The sequence below is a fragment of the Limulus polyphemus genome, unplaced genomic scaffold, assembly GCF_000517525.1.
Source record: "Limulus polyphemus unplaced genomic scaffold, Limulus_polyphemus-2.1.2 Scaffold845, whole genome shotgun sequence".
Classification (NCBI taxonomy): Eukaryota; Metazoa; Arthropoda; class Merostomata; order Xiphosura; family Limulidae; genus Limulus; species Limulus polyphemus.
Genome location: NW_013666455.1, coordinates 91,814 through 113,102, shown reverse-complemented (window position 1 = coordinate 113,102; position 21,289 = coordinate 91,814). Strand labels below are relative to the sequence as shown.

Sequence of the window (21,289 nt, the reverse complement as noted above, 5' to 3'; positions counted from 1 at the left end):
AGTAACCTTACCTTTGTCTCTTTGAGTTTAGCTTTTGGATCTTCTTCTACTTTCTGTAATTCACCCCAGTCTGGATCATTTTTATTTTTACCCCATTTAGCATACTGCCTGTAAAATATGATAAGAAATCAGCTATAAAAAAACTACAGTAATTCCCTCAAGCTTTAATTAGTAATGAATTTGCTGAAAAGGTTGTTTGTTCTGACATATATCACAAGATCTTCAATATTTTAGTATCACTTTAGCTGAAAGAATTTTGTTCTAATCAGTTTTCTTCTTGAAATAACTTAGTTTTACTTCAAACTTGTAACATGAAAAAAAAAATATATATATATACCAATGTTAAACATCTGGTCTGACAGCCACAGAAATGTTAATACAGTGATTGGAACAAACAAATTTAATCACTGAGGAAAGTTTTTGGGTCCTGCTAATTAATACAATATTAACTAACTGTAATAACTACAAAAACATTGACATTAATCAATGAAGAATATTTATTATAAAAGTACTTAATACTAATTAATTGGCATCATATATATATATATTAAGATAAATTTTGGCCACTTAAAATTTTATAATAATTCAATAACTGTATTTAAAACACATTATTTGAAATGAAGATATATTTTCAAATTAAAAAAATACTCTGCATACTTTAATTATATGTATCTACTGTTCCTAGAACGTAGGCCTAAGATATTAAATAGAAAATTACAATTTATGATCAAACAGTATTCTAAACTTCACCAATAAACTGTTTTGTGTATTAAAGTAAATATTCATACCTTTATCATATTTATTTTGGACCTGGCTAGTTTATGTAAGTTATGATGAACTCAAGACCAGTTGAAAACAAACTAACTGGTAGAGAAAAAAACTATTCATGGTACTACAAAATAAAAAATTCATAGCTTTCTTTTATGGGAGAAAAACGTATTTCTAGGTTTCGTAAATTAAAAAAAATCTCCTCAACTTAATGTTTTGAATATTAGCTTTGTCACATATACCAAAAACAAAATTGTTTTTTCACAGAATTAATCCATTAGCTTAAAATATGCTTTTGTATAATTTTCACAAAACATGCAAGATTAAACATTACCTGTGTTTTAACATAGCCCTGAAGTCCATACCACTTTCATCTAAGCACAGTAAAGAAATACACAAGTGTTATACAAGAAGAAGCTTAATCATTAAGACACGCATACACACACACACACTCATAAATGAATAGTTCATTTGCAATGATTACCAAATCAAGTATAGGGTACATAAAATGTATAAAGTAATGTATATCAAACCAAATTTTCGGTGGCCTGTCTTCTATTACATGATAAATGAAAAACAAACAAACAATAAGCACATTATACTTGGTGACAAATGTATTTTTACATGATTATATGTAATCCTTGTAGTTAAATAGCACAATCTGATTAAATTTCTTTTCTCAAACTCATTAGTTTTTAAGACTGAAAACTACAATTTCAAATAAAAAATAAAAATAAAATGTTCTTGTGTTGAATGTACTTAATACATACTAGATGCACTTCCGCGGAGTCCCTGTTTCAAGAGTAAATAAAATCAAAATTAAGAATAATAAATATTTTTATTTCTTGCTTTTGAAGTTCATATGTTATGCAGTGTTGTAGCTTACAGAGTGCATAATTCTTATCGTAATTCTTTGTAATACGTACACTTTTACTGACATCATTACAGTACAAATTGCAATGTTAAGTGTTCCTTATGTGACATTATTTTAGTGTCTACTGACTGAATGACAGGCATCACACTACTGTATAGTGGTGAGAGTGGTTAAAACAGGTGACCCCTCCAGGCAGCCTTCAGCCCCCTTTGAGAGAAATAACTAAATATGAATATATTTGACACAGCCGCCATTTCTTCAGGATTCAATGTAAATGTTAAAGAACTAGAAGTAACATAAAATACTACATCCTTAATTAAAGTTAGAGTCACTACAACCCAGTAGATCCTAGGAATCTGACATGCTGAACAGATTGATATACAAGATAAACTTGAAACACACAAGCTAAACTTTTGGTCAACTAAAACTATGATTTTACATCTATGTGACCTCTCTTTATTTAAGAGGGCTTTTACCATACTTCACTATTAGGGTTTAACTCAAAACCCTCACAAAAATATGTAAAAAATATATTCCAGTTTTAAAAGACTCGTACTTCTAAGAAACTGATCATGAAATTGCAGAGTTTTTTACTCAAATACTGTGACATGTTATAAAAAAGTATATGCATATTTGTATGGAGATGTATATGATTGTAATATTCACTTCTGATTTAAAGTAAGCTACATACATAGATCAGAATTTAATACAGAAATCTAGAAATGATCTTAGCTAATTAAGTATAAGGATCAAACTATATTAGTTATAATGATTAGAATGCATTACTTCATTATTTCAGTACCTTTGCTATTAATGTTATTTTTGGCCATAAAACCAAAAATATTTTACAAGATATTCCAGCAAAATAAATATATCTTTTACTTACCACTGACAAATAAAGTTACATTTACTGTGTCTTCTCCAAGATCATTGTATGCAACAATTTTGTATTTGCCCTCATCTGTAGACTTTGCCTTGCGGATACACAGGTACACTGAGTTAGTATCTCCATCTGTACCAATCGTAAAACGGCCACCTTCATAGATTTCTGTAATTCCTTTGTAAAAATGAAACTGTGGTGCAGGATTTCCTTCAACTTGGAATGTCAGGTATGCAGGTGAACCTAAAAGAAAATATGTTATTGTTTATTCATCACTAATTAACCACCATGTTTCTTCTATGTACATATATACTTGAAAAAGCTTGGAGGTTAAGATGAAAAGACCTAATATTTTTCAGCAGGTTAAACTCTGCATTTTTGCCAGATATGGTATTTTTATCTTAAAACCTGTAGTTCTGAGATAAGATGTATCAAACTGCATAACTTCCACAATCTGTGGATACTTCACTGACTAAACCTATTTTCTTCTCATCTATAACTTTTTATAATCTCAGATATTCTTTTGAAAAAATCTAAACAAAATCTTTGTATTTGTGTAATGTTTTCTGTGCTGTGAAACACACCTCAATACTTTTTAAAGCCAATCAGCATTATATAAGCAAAATAAAAAATATACAAGTTTCATTGAATAACACTGATCTAGTTCAAATTAAGTTAAATAAAAAGCAGTATTTAAATCTACCTTCCACTGAACTAATGTTATCCTGATAATCTACAATCACCGGTGGAGCCCCTTCATTCTCAGGAATAGGTCGCAAAGGAGTAGAGGGTCTGTCAACAAGCTCCTGAATGTCAGCCACACTACATAAAAAAATAATAATGGTTAGTTTTTATTATCAATATTGCACTACTTTTTATTAAATATATCTCTTCATCCACATAAAATTTTCTTGCTTTTAGTCTTCTCAAAGAAAATATTTCAATTAAAGACAGCTAAAAAAAAAAAGGACAAATTAATTTCTCCTAAGCTTTTTAAAATGAAATATTAATATGAAGGTATTCAAAACTTAACATAAAGACACAATTAAACTATCCTAGCCATAAACATTTCATATTCTAAGGGATTTTTAGATTTGTTTTCTAAAGAGAAATAAATACTAGGAAACTCACCTCTGTCTCCTGATATCTGTGCTTGACTTGCGTCTCTGTCTCACTTCTACTACCTCACCAGGACGCAGCTTCTTAGTTTTGCCAGATTCATCAACCATTAACCCTTTCTGATTTTAAAAATACAAAGACTTATTTACTCTTAAGAATTTTACCATAAATATACTTTTCTGATTAAAGCACTACAAGTTCAGAAATGGATGCCAAATCCACTTATTCAAATAAAATATCCATGTCAAAATAAATTAAGTTACTTTTAGTTCAAACTTTATGAGATTTAAGCATTTATTCATTTGTATTTTTAAAACTTTAAAGGCATAAATCTGTTATTTAAAAGTTCACATGAATTTATTTTAAATGCTTTAATCATTTAAAATATCTTTTAATACCTCTTAGCTCAGAATAAATAATATAGCTAAGAAAAGATAAATTGAAAATAAAGCAAGCATAAAAGTGAGCAAAAGAAATCCAAAGTGAGAACACAAAGTAATACATGTTCATAAAAAAATATATTCTTTAGTGCTGAACAGAAAGTTTTATGTAAAAATGTACTGCAGATGAAATTTTGTACTCGTTAAAGAAAGAAAATTGTATTAGGAAGATAAAAGAAGTATAATTCAATTATTAAATTTTACTTTTCAAAGTGCAAGAGTTTTGCAAGTTATTCTTAAGCAACAGGATGAAGATTGCAAGCTTTTGTGGCCATGATGCTTTGTCACATACACAGCATTCTCAGTCACACAAGTCAAATCAAAAGGTATTACACAATGTATCATTTCTCAGAAACTAGCTCATATCATTTTTACCCACAATCACACAAATGTTTTCCTACAGCTCCACTACTAACTCATATATTCTCAATCAAACAACTTTTATCATTTACCAGCAAAACCAGATTTTTTTGAATTGCTGCAATATATACTATAGTATTGTAGCTTTAATGTATATATGAAATTTCTATTTATAGAAGTTACATGAAAAAATCTACTTATATTTGAACTTAGTTTAAAAATTGAATATACTAACCTATTGCAAATTTAACTTGTCTGTAAATAGTTATCTCTAACCATTAATGAAAAATTTATAAGCTATTAACAGGGAGAGTATATATTGTTTACAGTTCTGTACGAATACTACTGAAAAGGCAGTGAAACAAAGTGAAATGGTAACCTCGACAGATTAATCTAGAATAAGTTCCTTATTCTAATCACTGCTATTGAACTTGTCTCTTAAGGCACTGAGAAATTTATCAGTTTCTACAATAAATACTACCTCACCTCATCAGCAACAAGAATGGAAGAACGTCTAGAGCCACTTGGACTAGTGGTAGGAATTTCTACACCCGAACCTCTACGTTGGCTTGTGGGATCCAGTGAATCTCTCCTCTCAGGTTCAGGAGTTGGTTCCTTAATGACTGGAACTTCTACCAGTGATTCTCTTTTTTGTGGTTTTGCTTCTTCCACTGATATTTCAGGAACTTTTTCTTTCTTCTCACCTTTAGCTTTAGCCTTTTTGTCTTCTTTCTTTTTGTCAACCTCTCCATTGATAACAGGCTATGTGTATATATTACCATGTGAAGAAATGCACTACAGTAACATTAAGTCTGTGCATAACAGCAATATGACATTTAGTTAACTGTGAATATTTAAAAAACCCTCACCACCATGTTTGCTATTGCTGTACATTATAGCAATTCTTCAATGTTTGTGACAAGATTTTTTAGAATAAATAAGAATGGTCACTTATTTAAATGTCATATCACTGTTCTTTGAGTTAAGTTTAACAATATTCAAGGTATCCATTATTAATTATAATTTTAAATCAATACATAAGTACTTCTTCACACACACACACACACACTCATATTCTTTCATTCTTTAAGTGTTTTTGCAAGCATTTCTGGACTTCATATTGAAAAAGATTCAAAGCTAAAGGAAAGTAAGAAGCAAAGATTCTTTGGAAGAGAATAGAAAGATGAGCAGTGAGTCATGGCAGCAAGAGAACCTTTATACCTGCCATAAGTCCTCCAGTTCCTCAACTGATATTGTATGTCCACTCACACTCAACAAAGATCCTGGAGGAAAATGAGAAGCTGGGTTGGAGGTGACTGACACAGCACCACTTCGAAGTTGATCTCCTGAAGCAAGACTGATTGATCGTCTATGACCGTCAGCTGGTGAAAGGGATCTTCCACTGCCGACAGAGCCTCGTCGCTGCGAGGATGGTTCATCTATGGAACTTCGCCTGCTCTGGGAGTCACAAGAAGATCGATCTGATGTCAGATCCTGAATAGTTATTGTTGGTTTTTGACCAGTATGGAAATAAGGTTCAGCCGATAATTTCTCATCTTCTTCCACAACAATCTGTTCTTGCAGAAGTGAGTCAGGCATTGTTAACAAAAACACTCCACTCATCCTACGTGGTTGTGTTTGTGCAACAGGTGCCTCTGACTGTTTTGGGTGACCAGAACTATCTTCAGAATGAGCTTGGGTGCTACTAACTAAAGTATTTTGTGATATTATGCTTTCTTTACTGACTTGAGTTTGATCCATTTCAATTGGTTTTTCTTTTATTTTTTCACAATTAAGCTTTTTTTTATGCTGGTCTTTGGATTTGTTTTGCATGCCATGATCAGCATTCTTCTTTTTAACTGGTTTGTTATCTAGTAAAGACTCAGGCTTCTGTGGAGTAGAAAGCATGAGAGATATGATCTGCTGTTTGGATTGTACATTGAATTTATGTCTTTAAAACCTCTTGTATATTATTGCAGCCTTGTGCCATTACCAAAACTTACAATTTTTGTATGTTATGGCTCAGCACATATATATAATTTATCCTAGTACTTTCTTCACCAATTTCTAATTAGGAAAAGTATCAAAGAGCCTAATAATTTATCATACACATTATTTTGGATTAGACCAATATTAAGATGGAATACCAACTCTTATTAGTTAACCTTGAGCACATTAAAAAAAAATTACCATCTTTAATTAAACTGAGAGATTTTGATCAAAATTAATTATATATTCTTCATTATTTATTGGTCATGAGCTATCATATTAAAGAAATGTTATTCAAATAAGTGAATTAAAACAGAGAATGGATTAAACCTTTTACAAAATTTTGTTCCAACAGAAGTTGGTGAAGAATATAGCAGCAAACTGTAGAGAAATAATTATATAGTAATATTTCAGGGTAACAATAAGAAAAATAAAGATATTATGTTACTAATATGAAGAAAATATGATATACTGTCCATTGATTTTTTCTTCCCTGAATGCATTATTTTACTGTCTTCGTGATAGACATCTTTAGGTATCACATCACTATGCTAATTCTGAAGAAAGTTTTTGTATCAGAAACAAATCCAGTCCATCACAGAAACTACTGTCCTTTGAAGCTTCATTCTATTTACTAAAGTCAAACACCTACTCTGTTTAATATTATAATCATTCCTACTACTTGTTAACCAACTTACATTACATCTTGCATCCTCTTTTAGCATCTATTACTCCATCTGTGATATTCATCATATCCCCTACTGGTGATTGTTACTCAAATTCTGTTGTATCCTAAATTAATTTTTATTAATTGTTATCCCTACTCGAAATTGTGTCATCTTCTACAAATGTTTATCTCAACTTTGCTAAATCCTGTATTTTCTTCATGTAATTCTATTGGCTAAATTACATACTTTCAACACATTTCAAAAACAACATTATATAAATACAAAACAAGTAAAATATGATAAACATCAACCTTTTCGTCCTTCTTCTCTGGCTTCTTTTCTGGTTTCTCCTCTTTCTTCTCTTCTGGCTTCTTTTCTGGTTTTTCCTCTTTCTTTTCTTCTGGCTTCTTTGACTCTACATACCAAGCAAGAATTTAATATTCACACTTATAAAAATATATATTTTTAATAATTATCACCTAAAGCATGCAATCAAATCTACATATTTAGTATCTTCTTACATATGCAATTTAAATTTTCTCCAGTTTTTTTGTGCACATATTAACTGATATCTAGTGAGTTGGAAGTTTTCATGGTTGAACTTGATATCAACATGTAAAAAATACTGAACACTTGGTAATAATTTAGTAAATATCACATTTTTAGAGAAGCCTAAAATCTACAAACTGTTCTTAGTTTAACAAAGAATGTCAAATAAAACTTAATATTCTTCACAGCACAGAAAAATCAAAACATTATTTCCAAGACTCATCTTTAAACAAATTCCTCATTCTTACATCTAGTTAAAAAGAATATAGAAGGCATTCACTAACCTTTAACAGTGAGCTCAGCAGAACATTCTTCTTTTCCATACTCATTCACAATTTCTACTGAGTAATTACCAGAAAACTCTGACGTGGCTTTGACAATTGTCAGGGATGTACTTGATCCATCAAATGACATCTTGTAATCCCTAGACTCTTTTATAACCTTTTTGTTCCTGATAAGTTTCAAATTAATATTCCTTAGGGATCAATACTATATAGATTAAAATAATTACAACTTCAAGTTTAAGTGTCATTACTATAAAAATATACCACATTAATACATGAATATTAAAAATAAGCTACACAAAAATTAATATTGCTATCTTATAAATACAAAAGTTTAACATATCATCTACTGGCATATTGTTCTTATATTTTCCTTATTAAGCCATATTTTTTGCAAAAAAAAATCTAAAAAATAATCTAATAATTAAATAAAAGTGTAATAGTGTATAATGTAATTTACAATTTTAAAGCTTAGATAGAGTATTTAACTGGTAAAAATAATATTTATATCAATTATATACATTTACAAGATTATATTTTAGGTATTAATTACACAAGTTTGTAGTTATGAATATACTTACTTGAACCATGTAACAGTAGCTTTTTGCTTAGAGTCAATTTTACAAGTAAATTCAGCAGATTTTCCTTCTTCCACTGTCTGATGAAAGTAAAAAATCAGATGCAAAATGTCAAGTTGGTGAAATAAACTATAGTGTAAAACCACCTTTTAAATTAACTCTTTTTTAAAACTTGGACTAAAATGTGTCTTACTTTGCCATAGCTTAAGTCAACATAGAAACTCTATATAGATATGCTGTCAAAATTATGAACATAAGTTGGATTTAGATACAAACAAAACTTTGAAAGTTACAAACTATTTTTTCTAAGCGCAAGATAATATTTAAGGTCATAAGAACTAACATAAGCATACCAGAGATTTAGGGTACTGAACAACTTTTGGTTTCTCTCCAGCAGGTTTTCTAAAAAAAAACAACAATATCATATATATTATATATCTTGTTGCAAAAAAATCACCAATAATATCATACTGATGCATGTTTATTCACTTCACAGTTCAATAAAACTATTAACTAAGAAACTTTACAAAATTAGTTTATCTACATGAAAAACAATGTTTACTGAGATTTACGTATATTAGTTAAAAACAATACAAGTTGGTAATAAAATTAAAACAGCAAAATGGGATATGGCTAAAAACAACACAAATCTCCCAATGTTTTTAAGTTCATCCCATTTTAGCAGTTTTGTTTTAATAATGATTTTGTCTCTACATTTCATGAGATATTACACAACTTAGTTTCAGAAATACTAAATATCTTAATATTTTTGCTTTCATAAATGAAAGCTTCACTAAGAAAATCTAAAATAAAAGTTTTTTGTTCTTAAACTTCCAGTTAATTTAAAAACTAAAAAAACTGATATGATGAAATAACTTGAATTAAAGATTGAAACCTCTTCCAAATTGGTTTTATAGATATAATGGTTACAGACTGAATATTTTTTGTTTAAAAAGTGTTTAAACATTTCTTGAAACCTTTTAATACCTGATAATGTGTTCATTCATTTATCTTTTTTGACTAGAATAGTTTATGAAATGATGATTGTCTACATCAATCTTTAACTAACACAAAAATATATAAAACATTTTTGTCAACTACATTTGAATAAATAACAAATTATCTCCTTGCACTTCAATTCGTAGGAAGGTGTCTGACTAAGGAATTTAAGATCTAACTTACTTTTCTGGTTCCTTTTTCTTGGGTTCTTCTTTCTTTTCTTCTGGTGGTGCTGATCAGAAATAAACATAGGCTATTATTTATACTTTTTAACTTAAATAAATAACTATTTTTGCTAGTTTACTGATATCAAATGAGGCACAAATACATTTTGTTGATCATATAAAAGTTTTATATATAATTTCCTCGAAACATACTTCAAAATTATTCTGCACTCTAATCTTTAAATTATTGGACAAAAACCTTAAAAAATCAAACGTTTTTGGGTTTTTAGGACTAAAGAGTTTTAAAAGCTCTTTAATATATAGACTTAAAATTAAGTTACAGTTTTTAAAGAATTAATATTTTGATCTCAAACTTAAAGCATTTTTTTTTAATAACTTAAAAAGTTTGAATGTAAAATCTTATAGGTGTAATTGTCATAATTTTAATATAATACCTACCTTCAAAGTCCACCTGTACTGCCTGAGAAGACACTTCTCCTTTCTCATTCTTAGCCATGAGCTTATATGTTCCTTTGTCTTCTTCAGAAGGTTTTTCAATCTCAAGAGCTACAGAATATTCACCCTTACTGATCTCTTGGATAAATACTGAATGTCTGGTATCTTCTCGGATCATTGTGGTTTCCCTGTACCACATACACTGTGGTTTTGCTGCGGACTGCACATGACATTCTATTATGATCTTCTTGTGATGTTCTTTCCGCACAACTCTTGGCTTTTCTTTAATGACAGGAGCCACTTAAGATAGAAAAGTGTATAATTTAATTTAAAAAGTACATCAACCTGCATCTTTATGTTTCTTATAGAAACTTGCACTACATAACAGATCCTTAGTGAGAATTAGTAAATAAAGCTTATGAAGTACCTAAATTTCTTGAAACTTTATAATAACTTTTGACTTACATTCAATATTTAGTGTCAAGTTGGCATTGCTTTCACCAGCAGAATTCTTCACATTACATTTATACAAGCCAGCATCTGTCAATTCAGGATCCTGTGAACAATGGAAGAAAATATAGTTTAAATTCATCAGGGTCAGTTCATGGACCTCAGAGTATCGTTATTCAGAGAAGTAAATACAATTTATTAAGCTTACACCAGTTAATTTCATTATGTGTTAAGCCAGTTCACCTTTTTAAATATTAAATGTTCTTGATTTTAGATGTTTGTTTTATGAACTCACATTTTGTTACTGTGCTACAATTTATCTCAGGACTATGTTATGGTAAAGAAAGTGTATTTTTTATGCTAGTCTTACATTAGATTTTTTTAAAACATAGTTGTGAAGGAACAAATATACAACAAAGAATTTAGCACTCATCTGTATAAACTTAAATATTCCTATGGAATGCATCTTCTTCAAAATATTCAATGTTTTTTTAAGTTTAAGCTAAAAAATATTTTCCTTACAAATTATTGTTTTAATTCATACTGCACTAAACTTAACCACTTGCTAAAAACTAAGACATTTAAAAAAACACTGATATAATATCCTAGTGTTATTTCTTAAAAAAAGAAACAGGCATTATGAACCAATATTTGTTACTATTGGCAAACTAATGACAATAGTTTGAACATCAAGAAAACTACTGACCTTTAACTCTAGTTTTATGTGATACACATCCTTTTCTTCTGTTATTGTTTGCTTGATGCGAGTTGTTTCTTTCACAACTGTGCCTTCCCGGTACCACACAATATCTGGTTTGGGTTTAGCATGGACCTTACATTCCATTATGATTCTTTTTCCTCCATCTTCAGGGATAATTCTGGGTTTTTCAATAAAAGTTGGAGCTTCACCAGGGGGCTTTTTTTCTCCTGACAGACAAAAACAATACAAGTACTGAGTTTTACCAAATTCTTTTTACGTAGATATTTTCTTTTAAGAATACTTATGATTTGTCAAAATAATCTTAAATGTAATCAAGGAAAGGATTAAACAATACAGTTTATCTTTGAGCAACATTCTTCGCTTTTTAATAAAATCAACTAATACATAATAGGTCCTATTGATTTAGGTGTGATGGAATTATCAATATCTGTATTACCTAAATTTTATTTATCATAACTTTTGAGTTTACAGGCTTCAGTTTACAAAGTTACTGAACCATACTAACAAATTCCTAAACTTGAACTTTAAACTTATGCAATACATATAAAATACCATGAATAACTTCACTCTAAACAATTACCTTCAATGTTTAAATTTAGGTTAGCATTGATTTCTCCATTGTCATTCTTTATGTTACACTTGTATGTTCCACCATCTTCAGCACTTGGATCCTAGAAAAACAACCATATATATAAATACGAGCATTTCATGCAAAATCAACAAAATTATGGTTTTAAAACTGAAATATGCTAACTTACTGAAAACAACTAAAAACTTCCTTGTTAACATTATTTGTCAATGTACTTGAACTATTAAACAAGTGGAAAACATCAAGAAATATTTTAATTTCTCCTTTTTTTCTAGCTACACAAAAATACTTAATGTACCATGCAATAATATATTTAGTTAGTTCGGTTCATTTTCTTCATTTTTATGAACTGAAAAATACATTTACACATCAAATTAGATTCTAAGCACTTAGGATAATATGCTTATGAGTTCAAGGCCTCTTTGATTAACTTTTTTATGCTACATTTGTTAGAAGGAATCAAATGTTCAAATCCTTGAGGTGACAATGGAATCATGAAGTAATATATATATATATTGTTTTTTTCCTTACCCAAATTTATATTCATTACCAGCCTATGGTGTTGGCAAGTTAATTTACTTTTGACTTATAGTTTACTAAGTGTTACTAAATATATTCCAAAATTATTCACAAACATTTTATTAGGAAACAAATAAAACATTAAAGCATCACATCTGACAACACATAAAACCACATGAAATGAAATTACAAAATAAAATATTGAACATTTTATTTTGTATACAATATATTCAAAACCTGTTGACTACTAGTAAAACAGACTTACTTTGATTTCAAGTACCACTGTATATTCATCATTCCCCTCATTTATTATCTGGCTCTTGACTCGGTTTGATTCTTTAACAATAAGAGTTCCTTGGTACCATGTTGATTTTGGAGGTGGTGTGGACTTGACACGACACTGCATAACAATAAGCTTTCCACCATCTTTTGGAATGATTTTTGGTTTTTCCACAAAGGATGGTCCTTCTCCCTCTTCTTTTGGAGCTTCTCCCCCTAAAATATTCGATATTTTAATATTTTAGTGTTTTGAAAAAACCCCCTCTTATTTGAAAAAAAAAAAAAAAATCAGCAGTCCACATCAGTCATCTTTAAAATTGTCATAGAATTAAAAATATCAGGATCTAAATTTGCATTGTTTTGGCTGCCTTTTTACAAAGCAATATTTTTTTTACCCTTGATAACCACATATTACTATTTAGACTTCTAGCACTATACAGTAACTTTATTTGCACAGTGATATGCAATTACTTTAATTAATCTTTTATGTGCAGAGCACATGTTTATAATGCTGAAATTTTATGGTATCTCACAAATAATCTCTAAGTGTCATAGACAATATCTCAAAACTATTTTTTTTTCTGACACTTAGATTCCATAACTTTTTCACATTACTGTCACCCCCCCCAAAAAAAAAATTTGATTTATTAATATATATTATTTTTCCCAAACCTTAAAATTTATATGAAATATACACATTTTATCAAGTTGCCTCTTTTTCAATTTGTAAAGGAAATGATCTCAAAAAGGTGGACCAGTATTTGTTTCTTTTAACTGTAAAAAACGTAAGTCTTAAACAACACACATGCAAGAATTATCAGAAATATCACATACAATTCACAAATGGTAGCATTCAAGCAAAACATTTTTGTAGCATATAGATACTTCACAATACAAAGAATTAGGATTTGGAGCTATGTGTATTTAATACATTCTATAAATAACTGTAATGTGCTAAAATATTCATTATTAATAGAACAAACCTTGGAAATTCAGAGCTATGTTTGCATTACTTTCTCCAAGCTCATTAACAGCATTGCATCTGTAATTCCCACCATCTTCAGTTGTAGGATCCTGTGAAAATTAGAAGAATTCTTTTAATTAACTTAACTTCTCTCTCTCTTACAGTATATTCAGGAAAACAATTTTCCTATTTCATTTCTTCCTATTCTTCTTCAGTGACAAAAAGGCATGAAAAAATAAAACAAATAAAAAAGCTTTTGGTATCAAAATATCTTTAAAAAATTTTAGAAATGAAAAATTGATATCAAACAACTACTTTGATATTGTCCTTACCATTATTTCCAAGGAAAGAGAATAGGTGTCTGTAGACACATTCTTTTTAATGCATTTGTGCCTCTTTCCCTCAGAAACCTGCTTGGTTCCATGATACCAAGTAATCTGGGGAAATGGATTTGCTTCTAAAATACATTCAAGAATAAGATTATCACCATCTTGTCTTATTGTTGGTTTTCGTGGAAATCTGGGTGCTTTTCCATCTGGAACCCTGTTTAAAAGAGGAACGGTTTTTCTATTTAAAAAGTTCTGAAATAAGTATATCCCTGTTAAACCTTATAAAATCACAATGCCAAAAAAGTTGGATAATTATACTGAGTATACTAATATTAAAGTCCAGATGACCCACTGAATCATATTCTCAATGTTTTATAGATTTCTATCACCTTGATACAAAAACCTTTTTTAAACATATGTAATAAAAATACATGTTTTGAGGCATGCATCTGCAAATGTTTATGGAATTAATAAAATAAAAACACTTACTTGGGCTTGTCAGAATCACCTGTTGTGGAAGCAAAAAGTAAATCATTAGTCTTTGTGGAAATTTGCTTAGGTACAGATTCATCTTATACAATAAACTGAAATCACATTAATTATTTCAAAAAGTATTATATCAGAATTTCTATCTTTAAACTGAAAAACTGGGAAGTAAACAACTGTTCTGTTTAACAAGTTACGATGTGTTTCAAAACAAAAATTACACAAAATTGCCAGTAAATGGCGTAATTATCTTGAGCCATACCTTCAAAATTAAGATTAATTGTAGCAGAACCATCACCATTGCTATTCTTAGCCACAACTTTGTATTCACCACCATCAGAAGCTTCAACTTGTTTGATTTCTAAAGAGACAGTGTGATTATGTTTGTCAGAGGTGAGCCCATACTTGAACCGGCCACCATCTTTGACTAGTTTTCCACCATGATACCTATACCCATATAATAAGATTGTTGAAACAAAAATGCATTTAAATCTTTTTCTTGTTTACATCTTTATTAAACTATATTTAAGCTGATTTAGTAGAAAAAATATATACATTAAAAGTAATTAAAGATTTCAAAATCTTTAATCCAAACATGCATTATTAATTTCTTTTTACATCCAAAAGTAACTGTTGATAAAACAAAAACAAAAAACTTCATTTTTACCATTGGTGAGATTTATAAGATACTACAAGATTTCACTCTGGTTAGGAAAGAATTAAATTACATTAATTGCCTTTAATAGGAAAATGCTCTAGGAAACAGAAGTAAGCCATTCACCATTCTATTGTTGGAGCAGGATCTGCTACTAAACGGCATTCAAAAGTCATTTTACTACCATCATCTGATTGCCGTATAACAGGTTTTTCTGTAAATACTGGCTTAGCACTTTCTCCAGGTGCTTGTTCATCACCTTTTGAATTGGAAAGAAGTATAAACTTACTAAAGCTATCCATACAACTACACAGATTTAATTCACAGTTTATCAGATTAATACACTATTTTTTCAACCATAATATGGTTCTAGTACAACTCAGAAAATTCAGCAATTAAGGCATCCACCAATGGTATAATCTTACATTTGATGTGTACTTGTATTTTTTTCTTTGCTAATTCAATACCAACTAAAACCGAATACTTATGTAGAATAATTTGTCAATGTATGTGAAGAGTAAAAAAATAAATAAACTGAAAAATAATTTAAACCATTTACCTGTACTAACTGCAGAACACTATTCAACTGTATTGTTTGTGAAGCTTCTGTCACAAATGTCTTTAAAACCTCTCCCATTATAATTAAATCCTAATAGAGTCCATGGTAAACAACATGTGATACACAAAAGTATTTTGTAACCTTAAGAAGATGAAAATACAAAAAGTTTTACCCAACAACTTCTGTTATTACAAAGTGCAAACTAAAACGTTTAGTTCAAGGACTACTTGAATTTTATATTCATACTTGTAGTAAAAAATGTTTTTGATCAGTATGAAATTGAACTTCCCTACATGAGATTCAAAGTATAAATTATACCAAGGAATGAAAAAAATACAAGTACTTACTGTCAAAATTGAGACTAATTGTTGCATTGCTTTCACCAAGTTCATTCTTGGCTACTACTTTATATTTTCCAGCATCTTCTACTGTTACATCATCTATCTCTAGTGTAGAATGATAAGCATTCACATCTTTTTCAACAATAACCTGTAAGAATAAAAAAATATCAACATTTTTATCTTAGATAATATCACTGTCATCACACAACAAAATTCATTTTATTTATCTTCTTACTTTCATATTAGGTATTTCTATACACAAATGATAATCATGTACATTCTTCTCATCCTTTCTTAATGCTGATTTTGTAAATAATATAATGAATTCTTTTTTTTATAAGTCTAGATTTTTTTCATCAAACAACTGTCAATAGTAACTGCAGTAACTTTTTATTTTAATGCTGTAACAGTAATAATAATAATAATGTTTTTTTGATAATGTGATAGTTTTTCTGCATTATAAGTTTTACCAACTTCAAAATAATATGCAAAATTACCTACAGATCTTGATAAAAACATCCACCCAGTATCTGGTTGTTAATATTAACTTTAAGTTACATAATGAGTGTCACTGTGCATTGTCAAAAAATTTCTGGTTTAATTCCAGAGGATTTTCAAGAAAAAAGAAGATACCCATCGAATATAACATTATTATTAACATAAGATATGGACAACAGAGGACCATTTGGTCTTCTAAGGCTGCCTCTCCTCTCTACACACCCACCTATAAGAAAAAGTAAAAACTAAACCAACTCAGGAAATAAGGGATTCTCTTTTTAAACTCTTAAACTGCCAACCTTCACTAGTGTTGATGGCATCTTATTTTATGAGTCCATCACTCTGTTAAAAAATAAAACAATAAAATAGTCTTAATTGCGGCCTAGTCTTTTCCAAATTTTAAACTTTTATCCTCTTGTCTTCAAAATATAACTTATAAAAATCAGGCTTTTATCTTGTTGATCCTTTGAGTAATCTTGCAAACTTCAATAAGATCACTTCTTATCCTTCTTTTCTCAAGAGCAAATAAGTTAAGAGATCTATACCTAACTCCAAAAATTAAAGCTACCATTTCAAGAACCATTCTAGTAGTCCTTCTCTGAACCCTTTATCAAAAAGTCAATATCCTTACTTAGATAGAGACCAAAACTGTATTCAGTATTCCAAGAGCAACCTAACTACTGATTTGTGTAAAGAGTAAATTCATTACCTCTTTTGAGTTGTAATCAATATGTACATAAGGTATAAACACCTATAAAAGTTCTATTAGCTTTGCTACTATCAAGAGAACATTGCTTTTATTGCCTGACTTATCCACCACACTGCAGCAACATTCTTTTCTTCCATCACACTACTGAGTTGGTTCTTATCTATATTAAACTCATAATCCAAATCTTGATAACCCAATGCATTATCTAGCAGTTACTATAATTAAAGCTTATTTGTCCAACTTATCAACTGATCCAAACCATTCCATGGTAGCTTGACAACTTTAATACAACTAAAAATACTCAAGTTTAATGTCATGCACAAACTTTACTAATTATGATCCTCTCAATATCATTAAGATAAATATGAAAAAGCACTACACTATAAACAAGAGTAAAGTATGACTTGACTCCATTAATAAAACTGGAAGCTATAAAATCATACATTCAAGGTATGCCCCTACCACAACCTTGAGCAGGGCGAAGAAGAACAGAAGTTTCTGAGCACCCTCGATTGTCTTCTAAGGTTTTCCTTAGAAGACTTCAAATCAAAATTCCTGCTAGTTGATGATCATGATGACCATTTTGCTTTCTCACATCCAACCATTATACAGTCTAACACTCACCAATGTGATTTCTTAGCTAATCTTTTGTGTAGACCTTTTTTTTAAACCTAAGTAGACCAAATCTACACCTTTTCCAGCTTCCAAATAGCACATATAATCATAAAAAATTAAAAGCTTAGTGAAGGTGGATTTACTTCAGTAAGTATATACTGATTTTCTTTTATAATATTTTACTACTTCATTTTACAAAGCTTCTTTTATCACTCTCAGGAATTTTCCCCTCTCAGAAGTAAGATTAACCAGTCTATAATTTACAAGGTATCTCTTATCACTCACCCTCCTTTAAAAATCATTAATAGTAGTGACTATTCACTCCTCAGGTATCTGCTCACTGTTTATTAACCTAACAAAAATAAGAGATAAGCTAACATGTCTGATCTTTGACCTACTTAAAAACCCTGAGAAAAACATTATTCAATCCTGTTTTTTATGTTTTCCTAATTTTCCGTTTTAGCACTAAACAGTTTAAAAGTTCTGCTATCTAACAATTTTCAACTAAACCTTTGCAATCAACATCCTTTAAGGGCCCAGTTCTCATTTTACTATTTTGCTTACCCTTAACATAACTTAAAAAATCTTTGCTGTTAGTTTTAACATTAGCAGCCAGTTATTTCTCATAAGCTTTTTCCGATATTTTCTTTTTTTTTGACCAAATTTCTTGCCTTCCTATAGTTGTGTAAGTCATCCATTTTATCTGTCAATTTAAACTTCTTGAAATTATAGCATTTATCCATGTTTCTCTATTTTTTGTATTTAGTAACTGCATTATGTTTGATCTTCCTTGCTGTCCTTTTTCTTTTTGTGAGGATTATTTTAGATAAAAAACAACTTTTTTAAAATTTCTTAAATCTGTCCCACATCATCTTTTAACTCATTATTCCAATTCACTAATGAAAAATCTTGTCTCGTAGTTTCAAAATTAGCTGTTTTGAGAATTAGAAACTGAAAGTTCATATTTTATCTCCTCAACATATAGCAAAACATCAAACCTAATTATGCAACCATCACTCTTCATGAAATGTTCTTTCACTTCAACTCTTGCAATCACATCCTCATTAGTGGTTAACAATAAATCTAAAACTACATCCTCTCTGGTTGGCTCTCTGACCACTTGGTATAGAGAACCATCCTGAAACACTTCAAGGAACTTTTGTCCTTTACTACTTGATTCACACAATTCCAATCAATGTATCTAAATTATTCTTCTATAATTATTGCATCATTATCCTTATTACTAATAATATTAGTAACAATCCATAGCTCATTATACAATTTTTCAGACGTATTCTGTAACTGCTGATTGTAAACCCTTACAAATTCAACCTCTGAACAAAACCTTTATACCATTTTTTATGTCTTCGTTCACAAAATAAAGAAGTTTATTCATTCAAAAAAAGAGCCGTCCCACCCCTATCTTTAAAAAGTCGTCACTATTAAATAATTTATAACATGGAATTTTACAATAAATTGTTATTACCAGTATTCTCGAAATCTAACAAAATTTCAGTAATTCCCATTATATCAGTCTTCTAATTCAACTAGGGCCCTGAACTAGTCCTTTTTGTTCTCGATACTCCTAACAGAATATGAGTTACTATACATATTTTGAAATGTGACATGATTTACCTTTTAAAACTATTTTTAACGCATGTTCTAAATCTTTTTCAAATCCCCTTGTCGCTCTGGCTATCCAATTACAACTTGTAATTTGTTTATCCCCAGTTTCCCAAGTACCCTCACCTCTGTGCAAGTTCAGTTTCAACTGTACTGAATCAGTGAATGTCCTTAGAATTTCCACAAATATCCTACAACTTAATCTAGTCGGCAATTTCGGCATCGAGATTTAGGTCTTGAAGACCTGGGAGGATCAGGTACCAACTAGACCTCTTCCTCCCTCCTGAACTGTTGTTGTTTGTTGAAAATCTTTTTTTTGGAGGGGGGAGGTAAGCTGATTTGAATGTCTATTAGTGTTAGTTACTGTTGCTACTTTCTTTCTCAGAGCCATGTCCGTTTATGTTGTGTGAATATGTAGTTATGTTAGCTATGTAGTTGTTTTGTGATGTTTGTGGAATTACGAGTAATTGTATGATCTGTGGGAGTAGAGGTGTAACGTGTTGAATATCGATTTTAATGATTAGTGTGATGCGGTCATATTGGTTTTGGAGATTGAGTATTGTGTTAAGAATTCATACTTTTCAGCTGCTTAGCCCAAGTGCAAGCCTATTAAATTTAAACTACCGTAAATACCTGCGCATAATGTGCACTTTGTTCAATTTTTTTTAGGCTCAAATATAAACTATGAAGTGCGCACTGTAGGTTGGAACAATATTTTTCATTTGAAAATTTCAGTCCGAATGTTGCCTCAATACATGAAATGCACTCCTGAAATCTATCTTTTAGGCTTCAAGTCATACATATATAACGGGTTCATTTTGTCAACCATAAGAACTGCACAGTTTGGACTACTGCTTCCCAAACTTTTTGACCAACGACACCTAACTCACTTAACTTGATTTGCGCGATACAGCTGCTACCATATGTAATATATACGTTTTTTGTTTGTTTTTTGAAGTTTTTTTTTTATGATCGTAATTATTCTTCCTTTGGTGAAACACACGCGACACCCCCCTAACAACCTGCCTGCCGCCACACACAACTTGGAAAACACTGGTTTATAAGCTTGTATTTGCTAATAATGATCAGTCAAAATATTGTTACGACAGCGGAAGTCGCGCGATACTGGGAGCATGCGCTGATGTTCTAGAAAGATCGAACGTTCTAGCGTTTGCTAGACTCGCGCTTTTATAGTATATAAGCCGGCAAATAAAGTGACGGCGATAATTGAATTGCAGACTGAGACATATAGAGACAGATAATCGAGTCAAGCCGTAAGTACATTGCGTGAATCGTTGTGAATTCTAGCGTGTGTTTAAGTTAAAATGACTGTGGAAATTAAGTGTACTGCTAAGTTGAATTGAGAAAGAATAAACTAGATTTATTTAAGAAAGGACTTGTATCGCTGAAGTTCTTTGGAAAGAATTTCTACGGAAAATTAACAAACTAACACAGAGACATAACAAACTGGTGTCAGAGGGTGGGACAGAAAATAAAAAAAAGAAGAAGAAGAAGATGGAAAGGAGAGGTGGCAAATCAAACTACAGCTTAGCAGATTTGATGGCAGCAATACAAGAACAGCAAAAGAAACAAGAAGAACGAGAAAATAAACAAGAAAAGAAAAGAAGAGAGACAACAGCAGTTGCAAGAAAACCTGCAACAGTGGCAGCTCGAACAGCAAAATAAACAAGAAGCGAGATTCAGCAGTTGTTGAAGGAAAAAGAAAAGAAACAAGAAAACGAGAAAAGAAACAAGAAGAGAGATTACAGCAGTTGTTGGAGGAAAAAGAAAAGAAACAAGAAGAGAGATTACAGCAGTGGCAAC

General features: G+C 30.2%; 1 protein-coding gene across 1 annotated transcript in view; it reads right to left on the bottom strand.

Moving 5' to 3' along the window:
- The window catches only part of LOC106460832 (twitchin-like), a 248,186-nt gene that overhangs the window by 146,774 nt on the left and 80,123 nt on the right, over positions 1 to 21,289 (bottom strand). Inside the window, exons 5-26 of the mRNA XM_022387633.1 lie at positions 16,027 to 16,168; positions 15,247 to 15,379; positions 14,728 to 14,912; positions 14,469 to 14,487; positions 13,983 to 14,193; positions 13,670 to 13,760; positions 12,673 to 12,902; positions 11,880 to 11,970; positions 11,285 to 11,505; positions 10,594 to 10,684; positions 10,132 to 10,428; positions 9,692 to 9,740; positions 8,863 to 8,911; positions 8,513 to 8,589; positions 7,932 to 8,098; positions 7,410 to 7,513; positions 5,663 to 6,331; positions 3,654 to 3,760; positions 3,226 to 3,344; positions 2,529 to 2,765; positions 1,103 to 1,142; positions 12 to 108 (exon numbers count right to left, since the gene is read on the bottom strand). Of these exons, the coding sequence (XP_022243341.1) occupies positions 12 to 108; positions 1,103 to 1,142; positions 2,529 to 2,765; positions 3,226 to 3,344; positions 3,654 to 3,760; positions 5,663 to 6,331; positions 7,410 to 7,513; positions 7,932 to 8,098; positions 8,513 to 8,589; positions 8,863 to 8,911; positions 9,692 to 9,740; positions 10,132 to 10,428; positions 10,594 to 10,684; positions 11,285 to 11,505; positions 11,880 to 11,970; positions 12,673 to 12,902; positions 13,670 to 13,760; positions 13,983 to 14,193; positions 14,469 to 14,487; positions 14,728 to 14,912; positions 15,247 to 15,379; positions 16,027 to 16,168 (3,426 nt within the window). The remainder of the gene's footprint in view (positions 1 to 11; positions 109 to 1,102; positions 1,143 to 2,528; positions 2,766 to 3,225; positions 3,345 to 3,653; positions 3,761 to 5,662; positions 6,332 to 7,409; positions 7,514 to 7,931; positions 8,099 to 8,512; positions 8,590 to 8,862; positions 8,912 to 9,691; positions 9,741 to 10,131; positions 10,429 to 10,593; positions 10,685 to 11,284; positions 11,506 to 11,879; positions 11,971 to 12,672; positions 12,903 to 13,669; positions 13,761 to 13,982; positions 14,194 to 14,468; positions 14,488 to 14,727; positions 14,913 to 15,246; positions 15,380 to 16,026; positions 16,169 to 21,289) is intronic.